Below are 13,890 nucleotides of genomic sequence, written 5' to 3'. Positions count from 1 at the left end.
CAGGAGAAGGGATAGGCTACCCACTCCAGTATCCTGGCCTGAAGAATTCCATGCACTATACAGTCCATGAGGCAGCAAAGAGTCGGACAGGACTGAGCGACTTTCACTTTCTTTCTATGTATTATTTATTGCCTACTCTGTATTATTTTTTGGGCTCCAAAATCACTACAGATGGTTACTGCAGCCATGAAATTAAAAGACCTTTGTTCCTTGGAAGAAAAGCTATGACCAACTTAGATAGCATATTAAAAAGCAGAGACATTATTTTTCCAACAAAGGTCTCTCTAGTCCGAGCTATGGTTTTTCCAGTAGTCATGTATGGATGTGAGAGTTGGGCCATAAAGAAAGCTGAGCACCGAAGGATTGATGCTTTTGAACTATGGTGTTGGAGAAGACGCTTGAGAGTCCCTTAGACTGCAAGGAGATCAAACCAGTCAATCCTAAAAGAAATCAGTCCTGAATATTCATTGGAAGGACTGATGCTGAGGCTGAAACTCCAATACTTTGTCCACCTTATGCAAAGAACTGACTCATTGGAAAAGACTCTGATGCTGGGAGAGATTGAAGTCAGCAGGAGAAGAGGATGACAGAGGATGAGATGGTTGGATGGCATCATCGACTCATGTCTGAGTTTGAGCAAGCTCTGGGAATTGGTGATGGACAGGGAATGGATGCAGGGCGTGCTGCAGTCTATGGGGATGCAAAAAGTCGGACACAACTAAGCGACTGAATTGAATTGAATTTAGCTATGTAGTTGTGTCAAACTCTTTTGTGAACCCATGGACTGTAGCTAGCCAGCCTTATCTGTCCATGGGATTTCCCAAGCAAGAATACTGGAGTGGGTTGCCATTTCCTCCTTCAGGGGATCTTTCAGACCCAGGATCAATCCTGTGTCTCCAGCATTGCAGGAGGATTGTTTACCACTGAGATACCTGGCATCTTTAGTGAATTCCTAAAAATTGATGTGCCCTGATTTTTCCATCTGTAAAATTGGGAGAATAACAATATCTATTCATTGGAGAAGGCAATGGCACCCCACTCCAGTACTCTTGCCTGGAAAATCCCATGAACGGAGGAGCCTGGCGGACTGCAGTCCATGGGGTCACTGAGTCGGACACGACTGAGCGACTCCACTTTCACTTTTCACTTTCATGCCCTGGAGAAGGAAATGGCAACCCACTCCAGTACTCTTGCCTGGAGAATCCCAGGGACGGGGGAGCCTGGTGGGCTGCCGTCTATGGGGTCGCACAGAGTCGGACACGACTGAGGCGACTTAGCAGCAACAATATCTATCCTTTATTTTTCCTTCATGCTTGATTGTAGTTTCACTAAATATAACATTCTAGGTTGAACATGTGTCTTTATTTTGGAGACATTTCCTCCATGGTTTTCTGGTATTGTCAATGAGTAATCTCATGGTGTTCTAATTTTCTTGCCTTGAATGTAATATTTTCTATTAGCACCTTCTAACCTTAAAAATTTATACTCCTCTGTTTATCTTTGGAGTTAAGGTGTATTTCCTTATTTTGACTACAAGACATTTTCCTTTAAGTAATATCATAAATCTCAGCCTTAGCAGTGAGTATAACAGTAGTGAAGTGAAGTCCCTCAGTCGTGTCCGACTCTTTGCGATCCCATGGACTATAGCCTACCAGGTTCCTCGGTCCATGGAATTTTCCAGGCAAGAGTACTGGAGTGGGTTGCCATTTCCTTCTCCAGGGGATCTTCCCGACCCAGGGATCGAACCCAGGTCTTCCACATTGCAGGCAGACACTTTACCGTCTGAGCCACCAGGGAAGCAGATACATAACAGTAGTACTCATGTAAAATACTGGACACAAGTACTGTCCATATGGTTAGTACTCATGTCTAGTTTATTCACCACTGTAAACCCAGCAAGTTGTACTGTGTAGAGCATAGCCGGTATTCAGTAAATATTTGTTGAATGAAAGACTGATCTTTCTCATAATTCAAAACTGAAAGTGTGAAAGTGTTAGTCACTCAGTAGTGTCTGACTTTTTGTGATCCCATGAACTGTAGCCCATCAGGCTCCTGTCTGTGGAATTCTCCAGGTAACAATATTGGAGTGGATAGCCATTCCATTCAGAATTCCAGGAGATCTTCCCAACCCAGTCTCCTGAAATGCAAGTGGATTCTTTACCATCTCAGCCATCAAGGAAGCTTCTGATGGCTCGATGGTATATCTAATTCAAAAGAGATTTAATAATATGAAAAGTAGTTTCATAGTTCAGTTCATTGTAAGATATTTAATAATAATGCATAAGAATTCAAGGAGTTTACTGAGCTTGACTTTAACTAGAATAAATAATTCTAGAGTTACTATGATTCTGAGAATATCTGTTATGTCATTTCAGTTAAAAATTTAGGTGACATTACTTTGCACAAATTTTCTCTCTTGGTCTTAAAACAAGCTCGAAAGGTAGATGTCATTTCTGCTTTTCACAGATGAGGACTCTGCCTCAAAGATTTGCCTGAAATCACCCTAGTGGGAAGGGGTGTAGCTGAAACTAGAAGTTATATCTAATGATCAGGTCCAGGATTCTCAGTCGGTAGCATGCATATATGTGAATTAATCTCTGGAGGCCTGTGGCAGTCATTTCACCATATTTTGATATTATCTCAAGAGCCAATTTTTTTTTTCAGTTTTCCACCCTGCTTTGCCTCCTCTTGGCTGGGACCCCACCATCATTATTATTTTCTTAGATAAATCTTAATCACCTGTATATAAATATAAAACACCAGATTTGTCTATTTCATTTTTAAATGAAAAATCAGACATTTCCTTTTGTTGCTTAACCAAAAATGTGTCTCATAGTATATAATGGGATAAAAGGGAAGAAGAGTATACCGAAAAGACTCTATAAACATGGGATTTATTAATTATGCACTTGCATTTTATCTTCAAAATTATTTTGTCTCTCATTTCTTCTTTGAATATTTAATTATTATAGAACATTATTAGTCATTTTGTCTATAAATTTGCACCCATATTTTATTAGATAATGAAGCCAAAAACCAAAATGTCTAAAGAAAAACCATGTATTATCATCTCCACAAAATATATTACTAAAATTATTTGAAAATAATATATTTTAAAAGCAGTTATACTTGAATATTGTCATTTAGGCAAATGATTGCTATATTGTAGGATTATTGATTTAAGAAATTGTTTTTAAAAATAAAAATGAGTTTTATTCCTTGAGCTCTCTCAAAATATAACTTCTTAATCAAAGCTCACTGTAAATTGGTTTAGAACAGCCAAAATCTCACACCACTTTTTCAATTCTTTTCCAAAGTCTGATCAAAATGAGATTGTTTTCAGCATTACAAGTAAGACAGCTCAAGCTTGAGAAATTTTAACCAAATTGCCAAGATGCCATAGAGCCTCAATGAGAATAAAACACAGGAACTGTGACTTCAGGTTTTAGCTACAACAACAGGATCAGTTTTCATAGTTCAGCAATATAAAAATGAATAAAATGTCTCTTCTTTATACTCTTGATGAAAACTAATGAGGAAATGAGGAAACAAGCTACTGTCTCTGATTAGATACAAAAAAATAATGGCTTCCAATTTGGTAAATTCCAAAATAGGTGACTTTGAAGACTTAATTTAGAAACTGGCGTCAGACATCAAAATTCTTAGAAAGAGCCATCTGTGGTTAGTTTTAGGAAGGTCTCTCAAAAAAGGAGAAAGGAAGAAGAAAATATGAATATAACTGGTTTATACATGTCTACATCAATTATCTTCAACTAAATATTAAAAGGGTGAAAAGTTCATCACAACTGTAGCTACTTTGAAAAGTACATACATTCTCATCATTGAGACCCTAAGAGCTAATTACAACAGCAACATATAGCTTTATTTTTCTTACTATGTATTTATTCACTGGCCAGAAAAATTCATATTTTGTTTGGTACTATGATAAAATAATTCATCTACTTGAGCTGTTAACACATTTATCTCTCTCTCACTTATCCATAATGGCAAAAAATGTACATGACATTCCCAGTTAAAATTTCCCTCTTGAAAACTACTAAGAAAAGCCAATGACATGACTGCTGAGTTATTTGGTTTCAGTTGAAACCTTGGACATATTGTATATGAAAACTTGAAGAAATCATAAATGATCCACTACTCTCCTTCATTTCCTAAATGAAGAAACTGTGTTCAGAGAGATTAAGGACTCTTGACAGATAGAATCATGTCTCCAGACTGCCAGAGTCCATCTCTGTCTACACCACCACAAAACTCTCTAATTCTGAGCAGCTTGAAAGAGAGTTCTGGAACCTTGATAATGCAGATATCCTTAAGAAGAAAATATATTATTTAAAATCAAACATCTCTTTAGAAAGACAGTATGCCCTTTAGTAAGCAGCTTGTCTATTAGGGTGCAAAAGAAACGCACTTGGAGTGATAAAGGAGCATACAGGTTACTATTTTAGAAAACCACTGGGAAGCCTGTTTTTACTTATGAGAACACAGATTCATTTGCAATATTATGAAGATGCAGGAGAACACTGACACATGGCCTACCAAGATATCTTTCATAATTTTATAATATATTCAAAGAAATAAACCATTATGACACACTTAAATATAAGACGTTATTAATTACATAGTATGTGCCGATACAGAATATTTAAGTTTCTAAGGGAAAAGGGTAAATAAACTAAAACCGTAATATTTAAAAAAGTGTCAAACATATTCTGGCAAGACTCATATTACTTAGCATACTTTAGTTTCTATTTTTGGAGAGAAAATACAGTTGTTCTATAGGCCAGTAGTGGCAAAAAATTCACTCTAGCTATATGCTAAAAATAATCATCATCATAATAAATTTTAGCAATGATGCAAGTAGTTATAAAGGCGTGTTTCCATCTCTATAGTGATCACATTTTACACTTGAGTTGTAAACATTGCCCCCGCCTTTCTCTCTCTTTCCTTTCTGTCATACACATGCTTACACACACACACACACACACACACACACACACACGCATCCAGGACAGTCACATCAACATAACACTTTCACTTACTTGTACACAGCCAATTAAAATAAAAACCATTCAAAACTGACTCAATAAATTATACACAATTAATTTCTAACAAATATAACACACTTGCAACCCTAATGGATTTTTTTAGCCATATTTATGATCTTTCTTGACTAAAACTTTGCTTATTTTTTTTCGAATAGCAAAAAAGAAAGGATAAGGGAAAAAGCAATGTTAGTGTATGGAAAAGCATCATACATACCATGCTGCGTAACAAGTTTCTAAAATAACTTTGTCTTTAAAATGCAGATTTATTCAGAAAGTTCAACAGTGGCATTCATTCACTAAACGCAGTTACAAAATCATTTCTACTCCCCTCCCTACTTCCAGTAACTGAGTCTTTACTAGTTTCCACTGCGCTTCAAGTCAAAACCAACTGAGCTAATTGCGGTGCTTCACATATAGGCTCATTTCATTCTATCAGAAAATGAGTAGATCTAATCAAAAAATAAACTGATGGTAAAATATCCCAAATGTGCCCGGGGAAATGCAAATTATTTAACCCAGAATGATTTCTAAAGAGAACGAGGAGGGAGTGGGTAGATACCAAAGAATAGTTTGAAGTCCTTGAATTTACTTACCAGTTTCCCAGATGCACGGTCAGTAACAAGAACATCAACCTCACCGCTCTCCTTTGATTCCACAGAAGAAAAGGGGAGAAGAGAAGAGCTTTCCAAGAACCCATGGGGATCGCTTTTTCTCCTTAGTTCTCCAGCCAGGACTTTTCCTCCCACCTCAGCTGCAGACTGGTGAGTACAGAAAGAAGGTGGAAAGGCTGTACACCTCCCAACCAGGTAGGATGCGACTCCCAGCGGAATTGAGCAAAGCGAGCCAATCAGACTGAGAAGATGCTGGTAGAAATTATCTGAAAAAAAGTTGGGCCAATCAACAGCCCAAGGAGGCGGAGCTTCCCCTACTAGAAATCGAGCCCAGTAGGGAAAAGGGCTCTTTTCTTCCTAAAAGAAAAACAAACCTCTTCTCCCTGGCAGCCTCAGAGAAACAGTTGAGTGGCTCTGACAGATTCCCCTCCCTAGGGAAAGGCGGCTTCCTTCTTTTTCCCCTAGCCTTCCCTCCTGACCGACTCTATTTCGGGAGTCTCTTTCCTCTCCTGCGTTTGGATTATGAATCTATCTACCAAGAGGGATCTGTGGGGAACTTGCCATGCCTAATTGGTTTTCCCCAGGCTAGCGAAGGTTCTGCTAATTTTGGTAATTTCTGTTGTTACTTTGCGAGGGGCAGTGTCTCATATCTTTGCAGACCCAGAACCTGGCATAATACTCCACACAAATATGTTCTCGGGAGATGATGAAATATATAACTGTATGAGTGAATGAGCCAGCTGGGTGCATTCCTGGTAATCACGTTTCCTACCCACCCCTCTTCCGTTGCCGTTACAAGTGAGAGGATTTGCCGTCTCCTCTCTCTGGGCACTAAATGATACTAATGAACAATACCAGGCAATAATTATCTCATTTTACAAAAACATAAACAAAAATCCGATTTTAGAGAGATTATTTTAGTCCTAGGAGCTGTAGATCGACTACATGTGTAATCCTTGTTCTCCCCTTTGCGTTTGTTGAGCTCCAGTGTTTGGTACCTAACTTCAGAGGCTCTGCTTTGAGTTTGCAGCAGAGCCCAACAGTTGCTATGGCAACTAGAAAGCCTCTGGCAGCCTGAACAACTATACAGGCTAAGGCAGTGGTGGCGGTGGAAGCAGGCTCGCTCTGCCCAGCCATCTTCCTCCTCTATGCCCTCCTAGATCGCTGCTTCCCACCAAACCCATGGGGTTGGGGCCTTTGGCTGTGCCCTTAATCATCTCACAACTACCTGGACCTGACTAGATTCAGGAGTGAACTGCAATTTACCATGGAGTTACCTTAGAATATTTGTCTCCCCAGCAAATAGTTCAAGGTAGAAGTAACAATGTTTGTGCATGAGTAGCTGTTGCTTCCCTAGCTTCTGAAATCACTTAAAGGAACTAGATGAGGTAACAAGGTTACAGATATTTTCTTGCCCAAAATAACAGATGATGAAATACAAGGGCTTTTCTTCTCTCTCTTTGGTTCTCCAACTCTTTAGTCTTCTCTGAAAATAGGTGTTGACTTCCTTATTTTTCTTCTAGTACCCATTAATTACTAAGCATTATTCTCTTTCATCAAAGCACATTAGTCAAGGTAGCTGATACTAAATAATTTGAATAACAATAGTTTCATTATAATAAATTTTGAGATGAATTGAATTTAGTTAAAATTGATTTCAATATGAATCTGGGTAGTAGTTGTTGTTGTTTTTCTGGCCAATTAAGAAAGCACTTTGCATAGCTGGTTAACTGTTTCATTGGGTGCACACACTAGTGAATTAGTTAGCCAGTGAACTTAGGAATGAATTTATTAGAAGTATGTGGTGAATAACAAATACTTGTCTAGGTACTCTTTGCATTTTTCAAAGATTAGGTAAGTTTTCTGCATATAATCAATATGATATCAAGTTAACAATATGATATTGCATATATTTTTTTGATTTGCATATATTTATACAATGGTAGTTGAAAGTTCTCCTATCAAAAATTTTACTCTTATTGTTCTAATGCATAACTGAAAGATGCTGAGAGCCATTGCAAAAAATTAATGGAGAGGAAAGGTGAAGGATATATCCTTAGGCTACTATACATTGTTTATTGTTGTAAAAGATAAAGGACTGGAGTAATTTCCAAACTGGAAAATTTTCTGTACTTTCTGAAATACACATTTTTGCCAATTTGGGGCTGAAATATTTCAAATTTATTTAAATCCTTTCTTTCAAACAATGTCATGTGACTTTTTATTTCTATATCTCTTCTTTTGATTTTTCTTTTCCTTTTTGTAACATTTGTCTTCTGGGAAACAGATCCTATTCTGCTGTCACAGTTAATTATAATTCCCTGTAAACTATGTTAGAGGGATCTGTGCCCTCCAGAACCTGATTTTGTATTTCAGCCATGGCTTGACCCTGATAGTCTGTCTCATTTGATTTACTGAATCAGTTGTGTGTGTGTGTGTGTGCGCACGTGGTGAAAGTGGGGGATGACACACAGTGTGAGCTCTGAAAAAAGCCAAGAAGGAAAATGGTGCTCATCAAACCAACCATAGTGAGTCACGGAAGAGCCTTATGGAGAAACAGATTAGGTGTCTTACACAAATCTAGATTAGAAGGTCAGCAGCTGCTATAGGGAAGAGTCTAGACAAAACTCTCTGTCTTCCGTTAAGGCCATGATTTCCAAGCCCGGGCAGTTTTACCTCATAAGACATGTATCAGTGTCTGGAGACATCTTCAGTTGTCACAGCTTGGAGGGCGGAGTGAGCTACTGGCATCAAGTGAGCAGAGTCCAGAGTTGCTACTACACACTGTAAAATGCAAAAGAGAGCCATACCACAGCAAAGAATTATTGAGTTTAAACTGTCAATAGTAAAAAAGATGAGAAGCCCTGCATTATGTATAAAAATAGAAAGAGTAGACTGATTCCCTTGCAGCTGATGATTTCCTAATATTATCATTGAAAACATCATACCCCTTCTCCTTCCTTTGACATGCACGCTAAGTCGCTTTAGTCAAGGCCAACTTTTTGTGACCGTATGGACTGCAGCCTGCCAGCCTCCTCTGTCCACGGGATTCTCTAGGCAAGAATATTGGAGTGGGTTGCCATGCCCTCCTCCAGGGTATCTTCCCAACCCAGGGATCAAAAAACTACGTCTCTTAGGCCTCCTACATTAGCAGGCAAATTCTTTACCACTGGTGCCACCTGGGAAGCCCTTCTTTTGACCGGCTGAGCCATAACCATTACTCATTATCTCATATCTAGTTGTAATGACTATAGACTGATGTTTCACACAATTTTCTCAAAATGTATCCAAATATTAGAATAAAATGAATATTTGAACATTAGAATAAAATGTTTGGAGTATCTACTTAAATGCAAAGACATGGGCTTCTACCCAGACCAAATGAATTAGAATTTTTAGCAAGAATCTCTGGAGCTTCTCATGTGTCAAAATGTTTGAAAAACATAATCTGATACTGCTGCTGCTAAGGCGCTTCCATTGTGTCCGACTCTGTGCGACCCCATGGACGACAGCCCACCAGGCTCCCCCATCCCTGGGATTCTCCAGGCAAGAACACTGGAGTGGGTTGCCATTTCCTTCTCCAATGCATGAAAGTGAAAAGTGAAAGGGAAGTCGTTCAGTCGTGTTCGACTCCTAGCGACCCCATGGACTGCAGCCTACAAGGCTCCTCCATCCATGGGATTTTCCAGGCAAGAATATTGGAGTGGGTTGCCATTGCCTTCTCCACATAATCTGATAATCGTCCCACAAAATGACTAGTGAGACAGTGACCTGATTATGAATGTGCAATTCTGGCCCTGAGAAAGCTAGATTTCCACATGATTCACCTGTCTGTTGTTAATATGTTCATTGAAATATTTATGAATAAATCTTGATGTCAGACACTGTATCTGACATTAAGAATACAGTAGTGAATAAGACTTACCACTTCTTGCCTTGCTTTCTTTATCTATAAAAAGGTGATAAGAATTTTTAGTCTATTGAGTTGTTTTAAAGATCAAATGGATGAACACAAGGGGATTGCTTTGAACAGTATGTGGATAATGGAGATTACACAAAAAATGTTATTTGTCACTGTCATTTACTTGTTGAGAGTGGATTTCAAATATAATTTGTTTACTCCAGCCATTGGTATAGACTCTGGCACAAAGCAGTATTCCTAGAACGTGCAGTCTGACAGGGACTATGGAGAAGATCAGGAGAACACTGATGTTCTCATCCTACCCCCAACATTGTCCTGAAAACTGGCTTCTCCAGAGCAAGAATACAATTGCAGTCATGTTCTAGTTCTCCTGATAACACTTTTCTTCTGATGGCCACAAATTCTATACAGTTAAAACTGTAATTGTAGCTTCCTAAACTTATCATTCAATATCATAATTTTGTGTTTGTTTTGTCCTGTCATATGCTATTCCTTCAGCTTATGGGGCCATTCCTTCTTCTTCATCTGCCTAGTCTCTCGTTATTCTTTGTGAATGTTTAAGTGTAATTTTTCTCCAGAGAGTCCTTATTGATTGTTCACTACTTGCTAGTCTGTGGCACAGTTCTGTCATCCAATAATAGTTAATGTTTATTGAGTGTTTGCTGTGTCACCAGGCATTATTCTTAATGGTTCTGCATTATAGACATATATAATACTCTCACCACTTAGAGTAACCATTTCATATTTGTATCACAGAACATAACACATTTTTTTAAATGTGTTAAAGCTATCTGTATTTCTACCCAAATTATTAATTCTGTGTTTTTAGATTTTACATATAAAAGACTTATAGTACTTCCTAGACCTGTTATTATATTATATATATATTTATATTATTATAGTTTATCTATGTTTAATATCATATGTACATTTTATCAGTACATTTCTCTCCCTAGAATTTAACTCCATGAAGTCAAAGATTTCATTTGTATTCATCACTCACTCCTTTTGTCCAAAGCAATGGCTAGTAAGTAGTAGGTACTTGATAAATATCTGTAGAATGAAAATAAGTGTTCAGAGAATAAATAAACACATGCATGGCTTTGATCCTTCTATAAATTTCTGGAGCCATTAAGGGATCTCTTTCAACAGCATAGGTTCCAAGTGCCCATCTCTAATTAGACAAAATCCAGACCTTGTTGCTTGACTTATTCCTTCTTATCACACCATGGGAATTAATTATTTTTCTCATTTACATATTGCCATGGTAAAAATTAACAAATGCGGCACTTTAATTTATGCAATAAGATTAGTATTTAAATCAAACAGAGGAGAGGGCCAGCATACAGAAATTTCAGAAAACTGAAAGCACACACCCTTTCTTTGTCAATTTGTTCAATCTCCTTAATCCTGTACCCGGCCTCTAAAGTACAGCCAAGAGAGGGAGTACTGATCATTGGTGGCAGATAGCCATGGATTTAAAGCTTCTAAATCCATCTCATTTTTTGGTTTCTATATTGTAATTTCTGATAACCTTTTGCCACTGGTTATCACTATTATTTCTTGTATCTTCTATGCTTTCTTTTCTAGCTGATTTCTTCTCAGAATGCAAATAGGTCCATGAAAGTGAAAGTGAAAGTCACTCAGTTGTGTCCAACTCTTTGCGACCCCATGGACCATACAGTCCATGGAATTCTCCAGGCTAGAATACTGGAGTGGGTAGCCAGCCTTTCCCATCTCCAGGGTATCTTCCCAACCCAGGAAGTTGAGCCCAGGTCTCCTGCGTTGCAGGCAGATTATTTACCAACTGAGCCACAAGGGAAGTCCAAATATGTCCATATAGAACATTAAACTTTGTACATATACTACATTAACCTTATTACCTTCTCAGTTTTTTATACCTATTCTTTACTCCCACTAATAGCCATTCTTCTCTATTTTGTCACCACCCATTCACTCACCAAGCTTTGTGGTCTGGCCTCTGTGCCATGACACTGATGGCTCCAGGTTGCTAAATTCAGTAGCAGTTTCCCATACTCACCTTGTATTTCATTTCCATTGGATCCAGTTGCTTCTCTTTCTCAAAAAACTTAGCATCATGATACCATGCTTTCCTGGTTTGTTTGTTTTTTACATTCCTTTAGCTAATTTATTTTAGGCTTCTTTGCATGTTTATTCTACCTGACCCCAACATTTTTAAATTCCTCAAATATGAGTTCAACTTCTTTTCTATTTTGCATCACACTTTCACACTAAGTGAACTCATCTATTTCCCAAGCTATATACACAATTTTAAAAACTGAAGTGTATCCCCTCAAATTTAAAATCCAAGAATTTCTATTGGGCCATAGATACATATATCAAAGCAACCCCAGCCAGGTAGTCAAATGAGAAACCTCACATTTTTTCTAGATACATGTATTGTCTAACCTGTCATTAACACTTCAATATTTGCAAAGCATATTTCCAGTCACATGTGAGTGTGTGCTAAGTCACTTAAGTCGTGTCCAACTCTTTGTAACCCTATGAACTGAGCCTGCCATGCTCCTCTATCCATGGGGATTCTCCAGGCAAGAATACTGGAGTGGGTTGCCATGCCCTCTTCTAGGGGAGCTTCCCTACCCAGGGATCAAACCCACCTTTCTTACATCTCCTGCATTAGCAGGCAGATTCTTTGCCACCAGCACCACCTAGGAAGCCTGTATCTCCTGTCAACCAATGTAAATAGATTGCAGTGGCCATGGGCTTATAAATAAAATAGCCTGGGTTCAAACTCCAAATCCTCGACTACTAATTGTGTAAGAATAGGAAGTTTACTCATTTTTCAGTGTCTTAATTTGCATTAGATTGATGTGAAAATTAAGTGAGTCAATTTACATAAGAGTCTTAAAATAGTGCTTGGCGTATAGCAAGTGCTCAATCTTAACAATTATTACTATTGTTATTACTCTTCCTATTGTTATTATTATAATCCAACTAGTTCTACTGCCAATTAATCCAAGCAGCCATCATCAGTTACATGGACTAAGTGCCTACCATTTTCAACCTTGCCTACCCCTAAATTATTCTTTATATAACTACCTGAATGGTGCTTTTAAAGTAGAAATCTGATAATGTTTTGCTTATACATTCAGTGATTTTCCTGTTGTACTTAGGACAAAATGCAAAGTTTTATCCTGGACTTTGAGAGCCTCCAGCTTCTGGTCCCTACATCTCTCCCTTACACCATCTTTTCAGCTCTTCCCTTCTCTCAGTGTGTTCCTACCAGAATGAACTTACTTTTTTGTTTTTCCCATTGCCAAAACTCACTGTTAATTTTGGGCTTTACAGATGTTTTCCCTTTATCTTGGTCACTCCACCTCACACTTCACCCTTTATCTGGCTATTCCATTACCCTCTTTTCAGTCTCAGCTTGACTGGCACATTCTCAAAGAAACCCCGATTTCCAAATTTAAATTATGTCCTCTGTTATGCCATTTAGTAGCATTCAGTACTTTTCCTTTCTGACACTTGAAGTATAACTCACTGATTTATTTAATTCAAGAAATAGTCATTGAGCACCAAAGTTTTAAGCATTCTTTGATATATTGAATGTATCATAATAAATAAAACAGATTCATGCTGTCATGAAGCTTACATTTTATTGAGCTTTAATAAATGAATGATATATTTTTCATTCTTAAATATATTTTTCACAATCAATTATTTTTTGCTCTTTAAAAAAATTATTTTAATTGGAGAATAATTGCTTTACAATGTTGTGTTGGTTTCTGCTGTACAACAACATGAATCAGCTATAACTATACAATCATCCCCTCCCTCTTGAGCCCCTCTCCCACCCTCTCCCCCATCTCACCCCTCTAGGTTGTCACAGAACACTGAGCTGAGCTCCCTGTGTTTTATAGCAGCTTCCCACTAGCCATCTATCTCACACATAGTAGTGTGTTTATGTCAATGCTACTCTCTAAATTCATCCCATTTCCTCCTTCTATCCCACCCCACCAGGGTTCACCTATTTGCAGGGCAGAAATAGAGGCACACAGGCATAGAGGATGGACTGGTGGGCACAGCAGGGGAATGAGAGGGCAAGACACATAGAGAGAGTAGTACTGAAATATATAAATTACCTTTTATTTAATTTTTATCTCTTATCTACACTGTAGCTCCTTGATGAAAAGAGATTTTGGCTTTTTTTTTTTCCTTTTGTACATTGTCCCCAATGTCTGTGATTCTGCCCCCATCATATCCATTTGTTGAATGAAGAAATGAAGTACATTTCTACCATCTCTAA

The 13,890-nt window shown here is 38.0% G+C and overlaps 1 protein-coding gene across 3 annotated transcripts in view; it reads right to left on the bottom strand.

Annotated features, from left to right (window-relative positions):
* GABRG1 (gamma-aminobutyric acid type A receptor subunit gamma1) overlaps positions 1 to 6,718 on the bottom strand; it is an 88,535-nt gene extending 81,817 nt beyond the window's left edge. Inside the window, exons 1-2 of one of the 3 annotated variants that reach the window (XM_081519208.1) lie at positions 6,052 to 6,718; positions 5,660 to 5,943 (exon numbers count right to left, since the gene is read on the bottom strand). In XM_081519208.1, the coding sequence (XP_081375334.1) occupies positions 5,660 to 5,763 (104 nt within the window). In that variant the 5' untranslated portion in view covers positions 5,764 to 5,943; positions 6,052 to 6,718. Of the gene's footprint in view, positions 1 to 5,659 lie in introns of all 3 variants that reach the window. The other 2 variants (XM_081519279.1, XM_081519342.1) reach the window with 2 other exon arrangements.
* Between the last annotated feature and the right edge of the window lie 7,172 nt (positions 6,719 to 13,890).

The sequence above is a fragment of the Giraffa tippelskirchi genome, chromosome 1 (genome assembly GCF_054371585.1).
Source record: "Giraffa tippelskirchi isolate mGirTip1 chromosome 1, T2T-mGirTip1v1.2.pri, whole genome shotgun sequence".
NCBI classification, from domain to species: domain Eukaryota; kingdom Metazoa; phylum Chordata; class Mammalia; order Artiodactyla; family Giraffidae; genus Giraffa; species Giraffa tippelskirchi.
Note: the sequence above shows the minus strand (reverse complement) of the source record. Positions and strands in the feature narration are given on the sequence as shown.